General features: G+C 41.8%; 1 protein-coding gene across 8 annotated transcripts in view; it reads left to right on the top strand.

Annotated features, from left to right (window-relative positions):
- Positions 1-21,485, top strand: part of txndc11 (thioredoxin domain containing 11) — a 104,194-nt gene that overhangs the window by 68,029 nt on the left and 14,680 nt on the right. For 7 of the 8 annotated variants that reach the window (XM_070901053.1, XM_070901051.1, XM_070901050.1 and 4 more), the window contains 4 exons: positions 3,454-3,566; positions 4,405-4,605; positions 17,909-18,650; positions 21,267-21,412. In XM_070901053.1, the coding sequence (XP_070757154.1) occupies positions 3,454-3,566; positions 4,405-4,605; positions 17,909-18,650; positions 21,267-21,412 (1,202 nt within the window). The remainder of the gene's footprint in view (positions 1-3,453; positions 3,567-4,404; positions 4,606-17,908; positions 18,651-21,266; positions 21,413-21,485) is intronic. The other variant, XM_070901052.1, reaches the window with a different exon arrangement.

Raw genomic sequence — 21,485 nt, 5'->3', positions numbered from 1 at the left:
GTAATTGTTTCTTGGAGTTGGTATGACTAAGCCATTCTTACTCAGCTTAAATTAAGTATGCATCTATATACATTTGGCCAGGAATTCCACTCTGTGCTTGTCAGCCCTAGTAGTTTCCTCCCATTAAAGAAAACAAGCAGAAAATCGCTGATGGCGAGCACCAAAGTGGAATTTCTATCCCATAATCTTTATTTTGCCAGGAGAGTATAAAGCTAAATTCATAAGGGGTAAGGGTAGTGGGGTGGGGGGGGAGAGAATGGGTGAAGATTAAAAATATGGTGGCTTCAATGGAGAAAATTAAGAATATTTGCTGTTTAATATTGGGAATAACTGAAATTTACCATCTTTGGAACTGTATAAGTTACGGCCACAAAATAAATGCATTTTACTGTGTTCTTTTTATTTATTGCATTGATCAAGTTGGAACATCAGCATGCTTTGACACTATGAAAGCCTGCTGTTAATCATTTGACACCACCTTCCTTCATTAATAAAAATCACCTCAGAGATGTTTACATCTATGGGGAAGGCATGGCCGAAATTGTGCCGGTGCTCAGCGGACAGGATTGGTGGCGGGTTGGGTGTTAAAGTTGAAGTAATTAACAGCGGGTCGGGAACCCGCTGTCAAATTGCACCCACACGCCTTTCCCAATGTCGGTCTGTCAGCGCTAAGCAGACTCGACCGGCAACGGCAGGGAACCTAATTAAAATTATTAGCATTTAGTTGCCAACTGCTTAACGTTTTTTTTTTCCCCACTTACCTTTTTGTCTTCAACTTCATGACCATGGGATCCCTGCTGTGCACTGATCTCAAGCTGAGGCGTGGGTTCAGTGGCCATTGCGCCAGTTGATTACTTGATGGCTTCAAATATACAGTAAAAGCTCCCACCTGACTGATAATTCACTTTCCTCAGCAGAAGCTTTTTCTCACTCCATTTCCAGCACACATTCTGCAGGCTTTCCACTTTCCACTCTCGCCTCATTGGAAGAGGTCTTTCACCATTGACAGAATACTTCTGTCATCTCTACTTCTCCTCCTGCCATCTGTTCCATCAACATGGGTGCCCTTTATACTCTTTCACCTTGGTCCTCAGAATCCCAACACAATCAGCCCCAACAGCAGCAGGACCAATAACAACACCAACTTACTCCGCAGTCAACTGATGCTGCACAGGACAGAGGGCATCAGCATCCAGTCAGGGATGGCCTCACCATGGCCAGATTTACTTCACTTAATGCTGTACACCCTGGCTGCCACATGATGGGCCAGGTTGGCACCACCCCACACCAACATTGAAAATAAAGGTTTGAATGTTTGACAGCACATTAACAGAAACTTTACATGAACATTGCATAAAACACCCAAGTGCCTATGCTTGTGTGTTGTTAGTTGGTATGATTGCACTAGGATGAGGGCGAGTGTGAGAAGTGGCTAGTGAGATGGGGATGTGATAATGTAGACAAATAGAGAGGGATGGGTGGAGGTGCAAGATAAGTTGGTGTGAGTAAGGATGTGCAGGGGTAGGGTAGGGAAGGCAGAGTGATGGGGATGTGCTGAGAGGCACAGCAGGTGAAGGTGAGTAGGGCTTTGTACTAACGTTTCGTGATCTACTGAGATCATTGAAATGTTTGCAGCATTGCACACAGGTCCTCCTGCCCACATTACTGCGTGTGCCCTCCTGTGCAATGTGCGCAGGTTGCGCTGGTGTCCTGGGGAGGTATCTTCCTCCCATGGGAAGGGAAGAGGACCTCACTGCATGCTCTGACTCCCTCCCATAAGCCCTGTGCCTTTGTGCAGTCATTGTCAGTGTTTGCAGCGCCTCAATGCTGTAGAACACTGATGGCCATATTTGTCTCAACATTTGTGCTCTGGTCCCATCATGAAATGGTGTCACCAGACCCGCTTCCTCTAATTGGGCCAGGTAACTTGCTGGGCGGGCTTATCAAGCCCAATCAATGGAAAGTCATTTTACACAGCAGGATGGAGCCAGCAGCAGGGCCGCGACCTGACATTGCCCACCATGGACCCGCTGAGGGAAGTAAAATCACGGCCCATGAGTTTCTTTTGAGTGTCTTATCTGGTAACATTTGTACCCTTGTGAAAATAATGTGGATGTTTATTGGTCTCTCGCTGGAAATAATACCTGCTGTTTAGATCATCGTAAATCACTGCTCAGTTAAATAGAACACTTTTTTTGAAGCAATGTCTAAAGTGCATAATGTTGTTTTATGTGTAAATTATGGAATTTGTTCACTGATTTGCATTCATCTATGAAATGTATTGACTTAATAGTATGGTGCTTTGAAGGTTACCATGGCTCTGCAGAGAATTGTTCGAAAACCAGACATTTTGCACATAGTTAATGGAGTTGTTCAGAATACGGAACTTTTGTTCGAAAACCGGGCATTTTTGAGGCAAAACCCAAAAATCTGGCACGGATTAAGTCGAGGATTCCGGATTTCAGACAAGAAAATCAAGTTTGAAATCCGGAATCCTCGATCGAATCTGTACCAGATTTTAGGTTTTGCTAGATTTTGGACTTAGCCGCTCAAAATCCGGCACAGATTTTGTCAAGGATTCCGGATTTCAGACTATTGATTTTCTTGTCTGAAATCTGGAAAAACCCCAAAACTGTAATGGAATCGACCCGAGGATTCTGGATTTCAGACGTCGTACCTTTTACTGTCAATTTTATTACGCCCCTGTCACTTTAATTCTGGCTTTAGATAAGTTGAACTCTCCGCCTGCCTGTACATGCCAACAATGCTTTTTTGGCATGCTGGCCTATGCAGATAGTCCACAACATTCAAAACTTTGTGCACGTGTAGTTATTCAAATCTACTCAGTTCTATTATGCCTGTGGTGCCAATCAGATGAGCATCAATAGAACTGGCACGTACAATCACTCCAAATTCTAATTTAAATACAACATTAGAACTGCGGTAGGTTTGCATGGAATTTGCACATTCCTTTTATGAATGATTGTTTCTTGTGTCTAAAATGTCATGTCAGCACATAGAATTACACTGAGGTCACTGTCTTGCAAGCCATTATGCTAGTTGTACATATTGCTAGCTAATGAAATGCACGTGTCTGAGGTTTTTATTGCAAAAACTCTATTAAAGCAATTTTGTTAAAACTGATACTATGGTACTAGAATACATTTTGTTTAGATGAGTAAAAGTGGCTTTCTGATCTCACTTGCTTGATTAAAAATTTAGAAATTTCATCTCAAATATCTTTGATTATTGGCATCTTTCTGAGGAAAGCTGTGTGATGGTGTGAAGAAAATGTGTCTCATTGATGCCCTATAAGTACCTTTTTCAGGATTATTTCAAAAAAATGGAATGGGTTCTCATTGCACAACTCATCATAACTAGGAATTTCAGAGTGAAAAAAACGGTCTTATTATAATGAGATCTGCTTAAAACAAAACATACCTGTGATTTCAGATCATCATGGAACAATTCGCTTTGGTGTGATAACCAGCAAGCAGGTGGCCAAAGAGATATCAGTAACCAAACCTGGAACAATTTATATGCATAGGCATTTCAATTCTTCCTTAGTAAGTAATAGTTCATTTATAGCCAGTCCTTAATTATATGTATATTACTATAATTCTCTGAGATTAGTGTGCGGTGTACTGCTTTTGAAACTTTTCATTTACTAGATGGTTACTTGATGATGATGATGATGACTACTAAAGCTAAAGTGAATGAGATTTGGTTGTGGACTAAGGAATTAAGTCTATTTGTTTTGAGATGAGAGTTGAACAAAGATTTAGGACCGATAACAGAATGAATATTTTTTATATATGGAGGTTGTGAGGCTGTGGAGTGAAGTACCAGAGTTAGTGAATGAAGCAGAGGTCGTGACAACATTTAAGAATTGATTGAAGGAAATGGGAATAAACGAACATGGGATTGAGAATACTGTTCACATAAAGGATGAACACCAATACGGTCTGGTTGGGTCGAACGGCCTGTTTTGCTGTTTCTATATAGACCAGAAAAAAGCTGTCTTTCCAACAGAGTATGGTGTAGGTAGCGCATGGCTGCACTGAATGGTAGGACATGGATTTACTCGCAGGATGAGTTGGGAGATACTGCTCTCCGAGAGTCAGGAATAAGTGATTCGCAGAGTGGCCTTGTGTACCAACCCTGCTTTTGAGCCCGCCTTTGGTGGAAACTTGGAAACAAGTCGCTGAGGATCTGATTGTGGCACGGAGACCTAACAGAAAGGAGAAAACGAGAGTGCAATCTAAATAGATTCCAGATCTTTCTGTACTGCAGGAAAGTGCATTGTCAGTTTATTTTATTTATATTTTCGTCATTTGGATTTATTTACTTTTGTAAAGTCGGAGCAGTCACATCCTGAAACTTTGGTCTGTCTTCCTACTATAGGTCTTTCCTCACGAGGTCCTGAACTTCACCGCAGTGACTGTCTACAGCTGGGCCTTTGAGAACCGAGAGACCTTTATGCACTGGTTGCGACCACATGGCAGCAAGAGCCTCCTTCTAAACAACGAACTGAAGAAAGGCCCAGCATTATTACTGTTTTTCCCCTTCAGCCCATTAGCTGAAAAACAACCACTAATGGAGGAGGTGAGAACTAAAGGCATAGAAATATGTGTTTTGAATGTAGAAGTAATTGGCCATTTTTTACTTGTGGTTGAATGCATTTGAGAGATGTTTTGAAAATGGCACTGTCCATTCATAATCCACAGCCAAAAGATGTGAGCCTTGTTGGGCAGACTCCCCCAAGCTCTCTTACATTTCCCTGACCAGTTTCTGAAGTGCTTTACAGCCACTTACTGGAAGCATGGTTCCTTTTTGCCAGCTGTTACTACATTCTCACCTACCAAATACAACAAACTGGCTTTTCTCTGTAGGCTTTTTCTCCAGATTTAGCTTCTTTGAAACTGTAGATTTCTTAAGTTTACAACTTTTACTGTGTGACTTTGATCAATATCTTCTGCGACTTGTGCATTTTGATCGATGAGGGGTTTGGCTGCTGCATTTACCTATCAAGTTAGATTCGTTGAATAAGAAACTTGAAATATTCTGGCTGGTAAATTTCCAGCTGTACTATACAAAGGGTTATTCCTCTTGTTTAGAGCAGGACACAATTTGAGAAATATTGGTCCTGAAATTGCGGTGTATGTGACGGCATACTCATGACTGTTGTATTCCCTTTGAAATGTCCCGCAAGTCCAGGATTTACACCTGCTCGAAATCCGGAACTTGCAGCTTGTCGATGTACGAGTTGACAAGTCATCCGCGGGGGCCGAAAAAGCAATCACTTGTGCAGAATTGGGTTATTTGCTCAGTGGCTGTCCAGCAATTGCCCACGTAAGTCTTACGGTTGACATAAGCAGGCCTGCTTGCATCAGCGTAAAGGGATATCAAAGGTTTAAATTAACCTTTTTCATATCCTAAAATATGCACGTACAATGTATTAAATCAGTTATGCAAATATTGGCTCGCATTACACTTTTAATGTATAACATTTTATTGAGGTTGGTGCAATGAAGGTGATTATGAATAAAAATCCAATACTGTACATTGTATAATTATTAGATTTGGTGATTCCATTGCATCTCATTCGGGGATTCCCTTTGTAAATGATTGAAACAGAAATCTGCTTATTGATTGGAGGACCGGGCCCACGTGATCCCAGGCGAACCACCTGCGTCCCTGGGATCTGTGCTGCCCTCCGCCTCGAGGCTTGAGACCATAACATTTTGCAGCCTGGGAGCCAGGAGGTACTTTCATAATTGTTACTCCAGGGGTACATCTCCGACCACAATTTCTAGTCCTTGGGCTTTCAAGACAGTTTAGTTTGAGCTGGCATGCCTACTCTAATGTGTAAGGAGTATCTTGGAAAAAGATAGGAAAAGTGTGACGGCAGTAACACCAGCTCAAGAGTGTAATGCTGTAATACAAGACAATGTTGTGGAAGATAACTACAAACAGTCGGATCATCCAAGTAGACAAGTTGCAATATTGGCAATTATCCTACATGAAATCATTTTTTTCATTGTACTCCAACCCCTGGAAAAACAGAAACCTTAAATCTCCCAGTTTCAGCAACTTCCTTCCATTGTCATCAGTTTTTTACTATATTTGCCACGGCCAGTTCATTTTCATTAGACATTTTGAAAGTTTTTAAATGCGAAGTGGAAAATGTTAGCCTAACAGGATTCATTTGTGGCAACCATTTTAAAAATGGCAATGTGAATAAAGCTACTGTGGGTTTTTTTTAATATTCAGCAGGAAATGTTAAAATGTTCACTTCTTTGATCAAATGCTAACTAAACTCTACTCTACATCCTGGCTGATTTATTTTGCCATACCTGTAGATTGATATGTTAGATATGGAACTGATTTCCCCACTACCCACCTTTTCATTTCAATGTTGTTTATTTCATGAAGTCTCCAGTCCAATTTGTATCTCTCTCGCAGCTTCACTGTCCATGAAATCATCAGTTGTTAATGACCATACCTCTGCTCCACAGTAGTCTCAGCTCTGCAGCAGTGCTGTACACCTTTACAATTGTCAACCTTTTTCCTCTTCTGTAAGCCAGACGATGAAATTGAACACTATCTCTAGTTCTAATATTAGCAATCCAGAAAATTTGGGCCCAGTATCCATGCTAGCCACTATAATTTGGAGCTCCAAAATTAAGTGTAGAGTCCAGAAAATATATTCGGTAATCCTTGCCAGATTGGCACAGTACACCATTGTCAGAAACTGCCAAAATATACATTCACTCGGTGGATTTGAACCAGTATCTAGTGGCCTTAAAGTGATTATTTTAAATACTTGTTTTTTTGCTTGATGCTTAATCTGCTCTTGGTTACAAAGATGTAAAGAAAATAAGTGTTTTGTATGTTCTACATTTGGTACATGAAAAGGGAGCTGTTCAACTGTGAAGGATTTAGTTAGAACATGTTTTTTAAAAGAGAATTATCAGAAATGATTCAACTCCACTTTTAAATGCCATGGTTTACAAAAAAATTAGAGCTGTTATTTCTAACAGCATATGCAAAGAAAGATGGTTCTTTGCAAGCGGCAACTCTTTTTAGCTGAAGAATTGTTGAGCATTTCTCAGCATTTTAAAATGATTGATTCCAAAAATCGGAAGCAGATTTTGTTGCATGGTCTAAGAATATCTCCTTTTGCAATTCTTGTAAAATCTAAAGCTGCAAAAGCATGCCATTTTTTGCTTCCTCTCTTAATTTAATTTTTAGAACTGCATTTGCGTAATGCATGTAATGAGAGGAAATGGTTTACCTTGAAGGATACCACAAGCTGAGCGCAACCCGACTTCAAAATTGTCGACATAAGCAAATTTTATAACTTAAACTTTTTTTGTGCTCTTTAAGGTGAGTGATGTTGGTGCTGAGCAATAGAACATTTCCTATTTTGTACACTCACTCCCAGTTTGGGGATTGCACAGAGATGTAGAGTAAAACTTCCTCTACTCTTGTCTCAACCTCCGACGAGCACCCCTTACTGCACCAGTTTGACATTTTTCATTTCCTACCTTAACCTTCCTGTGGTGAGTGAGATTGCTAAAATAAGAGCATTTGAGTGTTATGGGTACATGCCTATTGGAACTCTTAAGAACTGCCCAAACTCGTTTAACATAGGACCCTTACAGACAAACCAAATCTTTTAACCTTTATTAATCTGGCCTGGATTTGAATTCGTCTGTCGTCAAAGGAGATTGTCAAATCTACTTCAGCACCCAGTCTCCTAAAGGTGATGCTTTTAAAATTAAAGGGTTATGAACATCTAAGAATATTTACTGCAAGATGTTATATACATTTACTATGGTATATGATGGTTTAAATACTCAAATTTATAAATGTATCTCTTGCAAGAGTGAATGAATCTGCTGGCATTGCACAGAACAAGGGACTGTCTTGCAGTGTGCCTACTAGGTAGTAACTCCCTGCAGAGTATTTGCTGAAACAAAATACTCTGCAGACTGAATTTCAAAAAACTTATCCCATCCACTCTGAAAATGAATATGTTGAAAGGGGATACTATCTGTCATATGTCACTGTGATTTGTGCTCACCAAATCAAAGTCTAAATGCATATAAGGCTCCAATGAGAGGCTGTGAATGTGCGTGGCTTTTAGATCCAACTTGTAAATGGACAGTGTATCGAGGAGAATGTATTTGATTGATTTACAATTTGCCCACCCCAAATCCCCCCGGATACCTTTTTTGTTGTGTAAATGGGTTGATGACCTTTTCCATAAACAGATGGTCTCCTACAAGATGAAATGTGCATCTTTATTCTTTGTTGCAGAGTTAGCTTAGACCAGGTTGAAATAGTGAACCCCATTTGCAGTAACTTGCTGGTGAATAGTTTGGCCGGTACATCCTCTGTTGATTCTGATGAGTGAAAACTTTGACGTTAAAGCACTGAGCACACGATGAACAAAATAATATTGCCAGTATCCATTGTGGAACATGCACAACAAGCGAGATATATATATATATATATTGTGTTTTTTAAAAATCTACATCTTTGGCATCTATTTAAAACTATGGGCCCAAATTTCCCCATGAGTTGCACTGTTTTTTTTGGTGTAACTTGATATTTTTGGTGTATCTTTTTAGTTGCAAATATGGCCATTTAACTTGTGCCAGTGTAAGTGAGTTAGGTTTTTTCTTGGGTCAGTTTTTTTTTTCAAAAGGGGGCATTCCCAGTCACTTGCACCATTTATGCCAATTTGGCCCGAAAAAAGTTGTACTAAACTAACTTAGGGCACTTTTGTCCACACAGAAAGACCTTACTTACAGATAAGGAATCGGCGCAAGTAACAGCATTTCATGCACCACCTATGGACTGGAGGGTAGCTAATGTAACCCCGCTTTTTAAAAAAGGAGGGAGAGAGAAAATGGGTAATTATAGACCGATTAGCCTGACATCAGTACTGGGGAAAATGTTGGAATCAATTATTAAAGATGAAATAGCAGCACATTTGGAAAGCAGTGACCGGATCGGTCCAAGTCAGCATGGATTTATGAAGGGAAATCATGCTTGACAAATCTTCTAGAATTTTTTGAGGATGTAACTAGTAAAGTGGACAAGGAAGAACCAGTGGATGTGGTATATTTGGACTTTCCAAAGCCTTTTGACAAGGTCCCACACAAGAGATTAATGTGCAAAATTAAAGCACATGGTATTGGGGGTAATAGAGAACTGATTGGCAGACAGAAAGCAAGGAGTAAGAATAAACGTGTCCTTTTCAGAATGGCAGGCAGTGACTAGTGGGATGCCGCAGGGCTCAGTGCTGGAACCACAGCTATTTACAATATACATTAATGATTTAGATGAAGGAATTGAGTGTAATATCTCCAAGTTTGTGGATGCCACTAAGCTGGGTGGCGGTGTGAGCTGTGAGGGGGATGCTAAGAGGCTGCAGGGTGACTTGGACAGGTTAGGTGAGTGGGCAAATGCATGGCAGATGCAGTATAATGTGGATAAATGTGAGGTTATTCACTTTGGTGACAAAAACAGGAAGGCAGAATATTATCTGAATGGTGGCAAATTAGGAAAAGGGGAGGTGCAGTGAGACCTGGGTGTCATGGTACATCAGTCATTGAAAATTGGCATGCAGGCGGTGAAGAAGGCAAATGGTATGTTGGCCTTCATAGCTAGGGGATTTGAGTATAGGAGCAGGGAGGTCTTACTGCAGTTGTACAGGGCCTTGGTGAGGCCTCACCTGGAATATTGTGTTCAGTTTTGGTCTCCTGATCTGAGTAAGGACATTCTTGTTATTGAGGGAGTGCAGCCAAGGTTCACCAGACTGATTCCTGGGATGGCAGGACTGACATATGAGGAGAGACTGGATCGACTAAGCCTTGTATTCACTGGAGTTTTAGAAGGATGAGAGGGGATCTCAGAAATATATAAAATTCTGACAGGTTTGGACAGGTTAGATGCAGGAAAAATGTTCTCGATCTTGGGGAAGTCCAGAACCAAGGGACACAGTCTAAGGATAAGGGGTAAGCCATTTAGGACTGAGCTGAGGAGAAACTTCTTCACTGAATTGTTAACCTGTGGAATTCCCTGCCGCAGAGAGTTGTTGATGCCAGTTCATTGGATATATTCAAAAGGGAGTTAGAAATGGCCCTTATGGCTAAAGGGATCAAGGGGTATGGAGAGAAAGCAAGAAAGGGGTACTGAGGTGAATGATCAGCCATGGTCTTATTGAATGGTGGTGCAGGGCCGAATAACCTACTCCTGCACCTATTTTCTATGTTTCTAAACCAAGCACAAGCAGTAATAACAATTCAATAAAAAATAAAGAAGTGAAGTAAAGAATTAAATTAACAAATTAAAGTACTGAATCAAATCCTACCATAAACTAAACTATGCAGCGGCTGGCCGTGCGGGAGTCCGCCTGGCCAGGGCAAGAATCGGGAGAACACGGGAGGAGGGGAGAGGAGAAGTATCAGCAGAGAATTAGGCAGGCTGGGGGGAGGAGAAGGCTGAACTCTGCAGGCTTGGGGGCGGGTGGGGGGGGCGGGTGCGCTGACGAGGAGGGATAGAGAATTCACATGACTGAAGGGGCGGGGGGGGCGGGAGAAAGAAGAGAATAAAAGACCTTTGGGTTTCTTACCTTGTTTGGGGAGTGAGAAGAGCTGGGCTGTGCTGCCATTTTGCACCACCTTTAACCTTTTGAAAGTTTTAATTTTACTTTAAGGATGGGTGCATCAATCTCAACGCTGAGGATTATTCAATGGTTATGTGTCACTGTTATACGTAGGAGAGAATTGATTAGCGCTCATCGCATCTGAGCCCGTAGGCTGCTGGGCAGGAGGCGTTACACACCTCGGAGATTTCGAGTCAGGCGTTCCTACCTGGACCTGAATGATGCAGATTGTGTCAGAAGGCTGCGTTTCTGCAGAAAAGTTGTTTGTGAGATCTGTGAGTTGGTGAGACCACAGTTGCAGCCGAGAAGCAGCAGGTGGACTGCCTTGTCTGTTGAAGTGAAGGTTACAGCTGCACTTTCCTTCTATGCCTCGGGATCATTTCAAGGTACAACTGAAGATGTGTGCGCCATCTCTCAAGGTGCAATACAGGTCTCCATTCGCCAAGTCACGGCTGCACTGTATGCGCGGAGGAATGACTGTCAAGTTCCCAATGACCGTACAAGCAATGTGTGACAGGGCTGTGGACTTCTGCAGGATTGCTGGCTTCCTAAAGGTACAGGGCTGCATTGATTATACCCATATCGCCTTGTGAGCACCTGTGGGGGATGCCGAGCAGTTCAGGAATAGAAAAGGTTTCCTCTCCATTAATGTGCAGCTCGTGTGTGACGACAAATATCGCATCATGTCAGTCGATGCAAGATACCCTGGCAGCACCCATGATGCATTCATCCTGTGCGACAGCACTATATCTGACATGTTTGAGCAGCAGCAAGAAGGGCAGAGCTGGCTACTGGGAGACAAAGGATACAGCCTCGCCATCTGGCTCATGATGCCCCTACACGTAACCCGGACAGAAGCTGACCATCAATATAACATGTCACACATTAAGACACGCAACATCATAGAGAGGACCATTGGCATTTTGAAACAGCGTTTCCGATGCCTGGATCATTCCGGAGGCAACTTGCAATATTCCCCTGAGATGGTCGGTCACTTCACTGTTGTGTGCTGGATGCTGCATAACTTAGCCATCATGAGGCAGCAGTAACTGATAGTGGAAGAAGACGACCCACCTGCGGTGAGAGTGCCTGATGATGATGATGTGGAAAATGCAGGTGATGAGCTGGAGGAGGAGGATGATCAGGATTAGGAGACCATGCAAGTGCCTAAGACCGGAGCATGACATCAGCGGAGGGCAAACAATAGTGCTCCTTTAACGTTTGCTCGAGCCTTGCGCCAGCAGCTCATCCGTGAACGTTTTACTGATGCCTGAGGGCTCAGCGACAACTGTTCCACTTTGACACGTTTATTTTTTGCAGCTGTTCCTAAATGTTGTGTTAATGGAACATGATTCAGTTTCAATGTAAAAAAAGTTATTGAAAATTTTAGAATGTACTTCACTAGTGTAATAAATTTTATCACTGTACTTTAATATGACTCTAATCACAAACTTTAAGATCACACACAAATTTGTAAAGTTACAAAACAATTTCAATATGAAAAATCTTACACTCTAAGATCACTTAAACTTCAAGATCACTTTTTAGGTGCAAAATTAAATAACTTACAAAATGTGAACATTTACACTCTGATCACTTTAAAACCCTAAGATCACTTAAGTTGTAACGTTACAATACTTACAAAACAACTTGCATTAGTTAAAAACTTGCACTGTAAGATCACTTAAACTTTAAGGTCACTTATATAAGTTACATCACTTACAAAACAATTTACATTTGAAAACAGTTACAAGAATAAAACCAACAACAATAAAAACAGCAGCAAAGAAAAGCTGCACCCATCTCAGATCTACATCTCGGTAAATGTGCACTGCTTCATGGGGGGAGTGGTTACGGCTTGGGTCTCTACAGAGACTAGTGCGGGGATTGCCGTGGGTGTGGCAGTGGATTGGCCTGGCTGTGTTCCCTTATTGCAGCAGCTACCTCCCTGATGGTCTGTGCCGTCTTTTCGGCTGACTGTGGCATTCCCTCCCTGATGGCCTGTGCCATCTTTTCGGCTGTCTGTGGCATTCCCTCCCTGATAGCCTGTGCCGTCGTTCCTGCTGCCTCTGAAATTTCCTCCCTCATGTCCTGTGATATTATTGCTATTTCTGCCATCAGTGCCGTTACCTCATCACCCACCCCACTGACTGTGTTCATGAGTGATCGGGTAAGCTCATTGGTCTCCACACCCAATGCTATCAGCTGAGCCACATCTGTTAGACCCTCCATCTCAGGACAGAGTGGTACATTTCTCCTTGGCCTTGCCCTGGGTCTATCTCGTGGAACCCCTCCAGTGTGAGGCACAGGCTGGGACGGTGTGGCCATGGGTATTCCATGCTGCATTCCAGCAGCACTGGAACCTCGGACGGTGGGGCACTGATTGTTCCATACTGCATATCAGCAGCTCTGGGAGGCGTAGGCTGGGATATTGGGGCACTGAATGATCCATAATGATCCACTACTGACCTCAGTAGTGGGTAAAATGATGGAATCAATTATTGAGGATGGCATAGCAGTGCATTTGGAAAGAGGTGACATGATAGGTCCAAGTCAGCATAGATTTGTGAACGGGAAATCATGCTTGACAAATCTTTTGGAATTTTTTGAGGATGTTTCCAGTAGAGTGGACAAGGGAGAACCAGTTGATGCGGTATATTTGGACTTTCAGAAGGCTTTCGACAAGGTCCCACACAAGAGATTAATGTGCAAAGTTAAAGCACATGGGATTGGGGGTAGTGTGCTGACATGGATTGAGACCTGGTTGACAGACAGGAAGCAAAGAGTAGGAGTAAATGGGTACTTTTCAGAATGACAGGCAGTGACTAGTGGGGTACCGCAAGGTTCTGTGCTGGGGCCCCAGCTGTTTACACTGTACATTAATGATTTAGACGAGGGGATTAAATGTAGTATCTCCAAATTTGCGGATGACACTAAGTTGGGTGGCAGTGTGAGCTGCGAGGAGGATGCTATGAGGCTGCAGAGCGACTTGGATAGGTTAGGTGAGTGGGCAAATGCATGGCAGATGAAGTATAATGTGGATAAATGTGAGGTTATCCACTGGTGGTAAAAACAGAGAGACAGACTATTATCTGAATGGTGACAGATTAGGAAAAGGAGAGGTGCAACGAGACCTGGGTGTCATGGTACATCAGTCATTGAAGGTTGGCATGCAGGTACAGCAGGCGGTTAAGAAAGCAAATGGCATGTTGGCCTTCATAGCGAGGGGATTTGAGTATAGGGGCAGGGAGGTGTTGCTACAGTTGTACAGGGCCTTGGTGAGGCCACATCTGGAGTATTGTGTACAGTTTTGGTCTCCTAACTTGAAGTACATTCTTGCTATTGAGCGAGTGCAGCGAAGGTTTACCAGACTGATTCCCGGGATGGTGGGACTGACCTATCAAGAAAGACTGGATCAACTGGGCTTGAATTCACTGGATTTCAGAAGAATGAGAGGGGACCTCATAGAAACGTTTAAAATTCTGACGGGTTTAGACAGGTTAGATGCAGGAAGAATGTTCCCAATGTTGGGGAAGTCCAGAACCAGGGGTCACAGTCTAAGGATAAGGGGTAAGCCATTTAGGACCGAGATGAGGAGTAACTTCTTCACCCAGAGAGTGGTGAACCTGTGGAATTCTCTACCACAGAAAGTAGTTGAGGCCAATTCACTAAATATATTCAAAAGGGAGTTAGATGTAGTCCTTACTACTAGGGGGATCAAGGGGTATGGCGAGAAGAGAAAGCAGGAATGGGGTACTGAAGTTGCATGTTCAGCCATGAACTCATTGAATGGCGATGCAGGCTAGAAGGGCCGAATGGTCTACTCCTGCACCTATTTTCTATGTTTCTATAATGCATTCCAGCAACACTGGAACCCGCAACCTCTGGACTTTCGAAAGCATCCAATGTCGACCAAAACTCAAACTACTATGCAGGGACTAGGACGACCTGAAACCACAGAATGTTGAACCAGATCCTAAACCACTATGCAGGGACTGGGACGAACTGAAACCACAATGTCGAAGCAGACCCTAAACCACTATGCAGGGACTGGGCCGCGCACAAACCACGGAATGACGAATCATAAATCATGGAAGTGCTTTACAATGCAAGTTCAAGATTCTCCCCTTCATACCTCTCCATGGCCACCCCCTCCCCCCTACAAAGTTGGCCTGGCTCATCCACGTCTGAATCTTCTGTATCTTCAGGATTGGCATCAGGTTCTGCAAAATATAACACAACAGTCAAATGGTTAGCAGGAGAGGAGGTGGCAGGATGGGTGGCATGAGTAGGCTCACATGTAGCAGGCCAGGCAGCAGGTTGATTTGAAGGGCCACGAGTAATTTTCAGTACTTGCCCTCTCCCTTGCATGTGGGCCCAGCTTGTGCAGTATTGATTGTTTTTCTCCAGATAGGACGCATCAAAGCAGCGACCCTCTGTTCCAAGGGTGTCAGTGGGTGCAGATTTGGCGGGCCTCCTTCTGTTCGAGTTCTTTCCCTTTTGCTGTGGGACAATTTCTTCTGCAAAGATGAAAACATAACTTGTTGTAGAGGATGTCTTTCTGCTGGGTGGGACATATACAGATGGTCACAATTATAGATGCAATTCCATTGACAAATGAAAATATTACTTGCACTAACTGCTTGACCAAGGTCCTGCCATTTCTTTTTACACTGCCTTCCATTTCTCGTGGTATTCACCACTGTGCAGTAATCTTCTGCAACTTTCTTCCAGCATTTATTAATTTCCTTAGGTGGCACTTTGAGAAGTACCTCCACTTTGTGATGCGTGAAATTCTTTGTTCTTGGCGCACGGTGTTGCATTGCTCTATTGAATTGACAGTGATTTTTCAAAACACACAGTCCTTATTTTGCTTGCAGCAATGAATGATTCTCACCTATGCAGCACACCTTGTGGAAGTTTAGCAGCTGATTTCTTGCAGAGTACTCCAAACAGCACTCCTGTAGCTTTCAAAACAGCAATCAGGCATTCAAAACTAAGTGAGAGGTTCTCCTTTTAAAAATGGCTGATTGCCAATGTTATTGCCCCACTGAGCATGCGCGAACACTGCAACACACGTGTGTGCTGCCGACACGCTCACAGGCACTCCGATCAGGCCCCGCCCCCCTGCCGGTTCTGCACGGACCAAGCCCCCCCCCCCCCCCCCCCCCACGTGTTCTGTGCCATGCCACCTCGACAGACGGTCTGAGAATCGGCCATAATTGCAAGTATTTTTTTGGCGCTGCTTTTGCTCTACAATGTCGGCGGGGGGCTCAGTGGTGTGCCGTTTTACCTTTGTGGGGAAATTTGGGCCCTATCCATCCTGATCTTTTCTCCCCACTTCTCAGATTTCCAGTTTGGAAAATCACCTTGAATATTGTGTACAGTTTTGGTCTCCGAATCTGAGGAAGGACATTCTTGCTATTGAGGGTTCACCAGACTGATTCCTGGGATGGCAGGACTGACATATGAAAGACTGGATCGACTAGGCTTATATTCACTGGAATTTAGAAGAATGAGAGGGGATCTCATAGAAACATACACCATTCTGACTGGATTGGACAGGTTAGATGCAGGAAGAATGTTCCCGATATTGGGGCAGTCCCGAACCAGGGGTCACAGTCTAAGGATAAGGGATGAGCCATTTAGGACCGAGATGAGGAGAAACTTCTTCACTGAGTTGTGAACCTGTGGAATTCTCTACCACAGAAAGTTGTTGAGGCCAGTTCGTTAGATATATTCAAAAGGGAGTTAGATGTGGCCCTTACAGCTAAAAGGATCAAGGGGTATGGAGAGAATGGTGATCATATTGAATGGTGGTACAGGCTCGAAGGGCCGAATGGCCTACTCCTGCCCTATTTTCTATGTTGCATTTTAAAATCTGCCCTCAATGCAACCATTTTGTTGATTTGAGTTATTCCATTATCATCGTTTTCTAATTTATATTGGAACTGATGTTTGGTTGCCCATTTCTGGCTTGCATGGTCAGCTGAATAACTCAAACCACAAATAAAGCTGTTTCCCGCTACTGTCAAAAAGTAAATGTGTTGAAGCCCAGTATGCAGGAATACAGCTTCAACCATGATCTATAAATCATCTTTATTACCAATGTTGTTTTGGATGGATATGTAACATCTGGAAATCATTTTGTAAGCATAGCTCTGTACAGTCTTAAATTATTCTGTTAAGCCAGAGGTACGGTACTCACTCAACTTTTGGTTTGGTTTGACTTGCTTGTTGCTACCACCAGGATTTTGATAAAGCATAATCCAACATTGTGCAGTAAGGCACAATGACTCCTTTCAGAAAGGGGGAAATTTTGAGCAACTATACAAACCTTGTGTTCCTCCTTCCCCTGCCCCCCAAACCCCCCCCCCCAAAAAAAAAACCCCAAACACACACTTTTCCTCGATCTCTTGCTGACTTTGCTGCCATGGTTGTTGCACCCCTCTATAACCTCATCATAGGCTTTGATAGTGAGTGTGTAGGCTACTGTAATCTGGGGGTACATCATACCTAGTCCCTATCTTGCCTTCCCAGCAACCATACACTTTTTTTTTTGTCAAGCAGCTATCACTCAATGGATCAGGAAGGGGTACTCTGACTTACTGTATTACTTTAACAAGCCCAGGCTGCTGAACCCATATGTAGCACTTCTGCTGCCTCCCTGGTTGAGATCAGCTAAACAAGTCAGACCAGAACTTCCCTGGTCTGTATGGGTTACCACTATATCCAGTCTTGCATTTGTCCACTTAGTCATTGGGAGATCATTCAGTATTGACTTAAATCATTTTAACAGAAAGAGCAAAATATACTAATGTGTCCATATGATGCACAACAAAGAACGTGTTTATAAATTATGGTAAAACGTTCAATCTGGTTTAACAAGCCGAGGTTGAATTGCAAAATGTATTCACCTGTTCAATTAAGTTTGTTTCCAGGGTTTGAAAGAAGTGGAATATTCATCTCTTTTTTTGTGATCTCTATTTTAATTACTACTTTGAGGATCACCCCTAATTGGTTTCCTGGAGTGAACTGGTGAAGGTGCATCTTCCTGTAGAAAGACTCAAATTTTGGTGCCGCTTGGAACTGAAAACGTAATGGGGTGGGGGAATCGAGCCCTACAAATTACAAATCGGTGTTCAGTGCTCAATGACACAGCACTGTCATGATCAATACTGTGAAACATGCAACTGATTTTTTTTTTTTCCCTTTCTCTTTGCTCAGATAACTGAAGTTGTTCTTAAATATCACAACTGTAACAACAGCAAGAGCGTTCAACACATACTACAGTACATGGAACAGACCGAGCAGGCTGACCGCGAAGATCAATCCTCAGATTCCTCTCCACATGCAGTGGAACCTTTCTTCCAGACTCTGAAATCTTGTTGTAACACAGTCGTGCTTCCCCAGTGGCATTCTATAACTCAAACTCACAACATCTGTGAGTTATGTATTAATCAGACTGTTGGAATTCGACCAAGTGTGGTCCACATTCCAGAGTGCAACTTCATGGAGATGGAGGCAGCGCTGGATTCATTCTACCTCAGAGAACAAATGTTTTTCCACTTGCAATCAAGCACTGTAGAATGTAGCAATTTCTTGAGCTATTACAGTCCTTTCAACTACTACACTGCTTGCTGCAGGACATTCAGCAATTCATTTAAGTCAGAATTGTTTTCCAATGCAGAGCACAAGAGTGGGGTGATTTCCCACAGTTCTTTACCTCACATTGAGGACAGAGCACCGATTCTCGACCATAGTCAAATCCGCATTACAGGACTGAGCTGTAATACTAATAAAACTCTAAACTTTTACATGTTGGATTCAAACTTGCACTGGAGATTTGCCACTAGATTAGGAGCCAATGAATCTGCACAGGTGCAAGAATTTGCTACAATTGTTGATCTATGGCATGAAGTTCATTATGTCCTTGACCAAAAGCAGCTTCTTGATAAATCTTCTATTGGTAGGTACCTATGAAAATGTATACTGAATGTAGCTGAGATTTCGGTGATCTATAATACTCTCCGCTTTTATTGTGTTGATTTGAATCAATTTACAGACTCCAGTTTAAGTTCTATTGCTGTTTCATTTAATTTGAACTTTCATAAATTTGTTCAAAAAATCAGAGATCAACTGAAGCTAAAATGAATTTGAAGGGCAATTCAGTGTAATAGACATAATCTATTCACCTACTGAAATCATGCATTTAAATTTGATTCTAAATTAACTTGAATGCTGAATTTTTTTGCAACTTTGAAAATATGTACATGTTTTATCTCTTCTTCTAGATATAATTGAGCTGTCCATGTGCCATGACCACTTCAGTATTATGTATGCAAATGTTTGTCCCTCTTATTCAATAACTTTGCTATTCAGGAAATCAACTACTTGCTTTTCTCCCTAGCTTCACGGTTCGCCCCCGAGTTAACCGCCTGCGAAGTAAATGGGTGTTTTAAATTGTAATAATGTAGATTTGCAGCACAGCTGATCCTGGATTGCAAGGATTTCTACAAGGGGACAACGGCTGTATTTAAGCTTGTATTTCAGTATCTACGAGAGAAAATAAGGCTCAATCCTGTATGATCTTGACTTTCACTTAATTGGAACCCATACCACAGCTCAACCTCAGGAAATCTTTCTAATTTCCGAAAAATGTATTTATTTTCCACCACTTACACCCTTGGATCACACTGCAGCTGATTCTCTTGGTTAGGATCTTCTTTAGAGTCTAAATTAATATGCAAGTAATATCCTTGCACAGCTTATCTTGTGCATTCCTAACCGTCTTTTTAAAAAAAGCTATTTGGCTTGACTTACCTTCAAAGTCAAATTGATGAATCCCTTCAAAAATGATCAGGACCAAATAAATTGAGTAAATCGATTTGGAAGTTCGAATTTAACAATTAACATGTTTTGATCAAATCCCAAAAGATTTAAATTGTCTTGTGCTTCCCCTTTACCAACATCCGTCTCGCCCAAAACAACCAGTTGTTGCAACAGTTGTATCAAAGTACCACGGGATATGATTACAATGGCGGAATTAAAAAGACCAAGCTAAATTTTAGACAAAAATACTTAATTTTTGTCATCGATGTATCTTCATCTTTGAATTGTCCATTGAGAAATTAAAAGTGTCCCAATTTATCACAATGTGTTGGAATATTTTAGGATCAGAGTTGCTTCAGATTTGCATCACTTTTTGTTAAATAAAGAAACATTCTCTCTGGGAATAAACAAAATTGATACTGTCATTGAAGTCATAAAAATGTTGCATGTTGGTGATGAATGGATCTGCAGCTTCACATAAACAAAGATGAACTATTAGGACTTCTAGTTATTTCAGATTTGGATTTTCTGGGGCCCTACAAGCAAAAGGCCAATATTTTAACATTTATCACACTCTATTGCAATCTCTTTAGGAAGTATGCATGTGTGACTGCCAGGTGAGGATAGAATCTGGCTCAACTGCATTGTATTGTGTTTGAATGGCCAACCAACACTTTGTGTCAAGACTCGCCTAGAAATATTCGTATTTCAGATGAGACATTAAACAGGTGGACATAAAAGGATCCCATGGCACTATTCGAAAAAGAGTAGGAGAGTTATCCCTGGTGTCCTGGCCAATAGGTATCCCTCAACCAACATCACTGAAACAGAATGTCTGGTCATTATTACAATGCTGATTGTGGGACCTTGCTGCACGCACTTTGGCAGCCGCGTTTCCTACATTATAAGTGATTACACTACACTTCAAAAAATTACTTCATTGGCTGTAAAGTGTTTTTGGACATCTTGAGGTCGTGAAAGGTGCTATATAAATGCAAGTCACTTTTTTTTGGGTCAATATTCATATTTGGCCAAGTCGTTTGGGGAATTTTGAGCATGTACCCATATGCTTACCACTCTGTTGCATTCTTAAGAAATATCACCAGTGTTCTAAACTACTGCACATTATATTTATGTATGATCAATTAAAATACCCAATAGGGTGAAGAGCAATTTGTTTTATAACATGTACCCCTTTATAATTAGATTAGTTTATTTTCTCAAGGTTTTTTGTGTTTGCCAAAGTGTGGCGTGTCCATGCTGGGCAATGGATCTCTACCACTTTGGGCCACCAGTGTTTGCGTTAAGTATACCCAAATGCAGACTAAAGCTCCCTCTACTTTTGTTTCAATAATTTACTTCAGACTCATCTTTAAGAGAACACCCTTCTGATTTTCCAGTTTTTACACACATACCATTTGTTTTTGACTTTCCAATAAGATTCAGCTTGCAATAAACTGTTTATTGATTGAGTGAGATTGTTAGTTTAGTAAAAAAATTGTGCAAGTATTTATGCTGTGGACTTTGAGTGAGACTGCTCAAGCTTTTTTCACGCTAGTCCGGAATATATTCATCCCAGGTCCTGGGATGCTCTCTCTCGCTATTGCCCCATCTTCTGAATTGTAAATTTTTAAAATAGAAGTCTATTGCAACTGAAAGTCATAGAATGCAAGTTGTATTTAGTCTGCAATATGTACAGGTCAGAAATGTATTAATTATTAAAATTTTTACTTTATCATTTTTCCTGTTGCAGAAAATATTATAAAAAATTACAGTAGGACGTATAGTCCATTAAATCGGCATCTTATTGCTGGAAGCAAGTCTCAAACTCAGGAAGAATATTTAATTGCCGAAGTAACGACCCAGACATTTGACCGCATAGTACTGGACACGGAAAAGGTGAACCACCTCATTTATGTTGCTGCTTATCTCAATTTTCATATTTGGGTAACTGTCCATATGTTTTATTGAA

This window comes from Pristiophorus japonicus, chromosome 15, assembly GCF_044704955.1.
Source record: "Pristiophorus japonicus isolate sPriJap1 chromosome 15, sPriJap1.hap1, whole genome shotgun sequence".
In the NCBI taxonomy this organism is placed as follows: domain Eukaryota; kingdom Metazoa; phylum Chordata; class Chondrichthyes; family Pristiophoridae; genus Pristiophorus; species Pristiophorus japonicus.
Note: the sequence above shows the minus strand (reverse complement) of the source record. Positions and strands in the feature narration are given on the sequence as shown.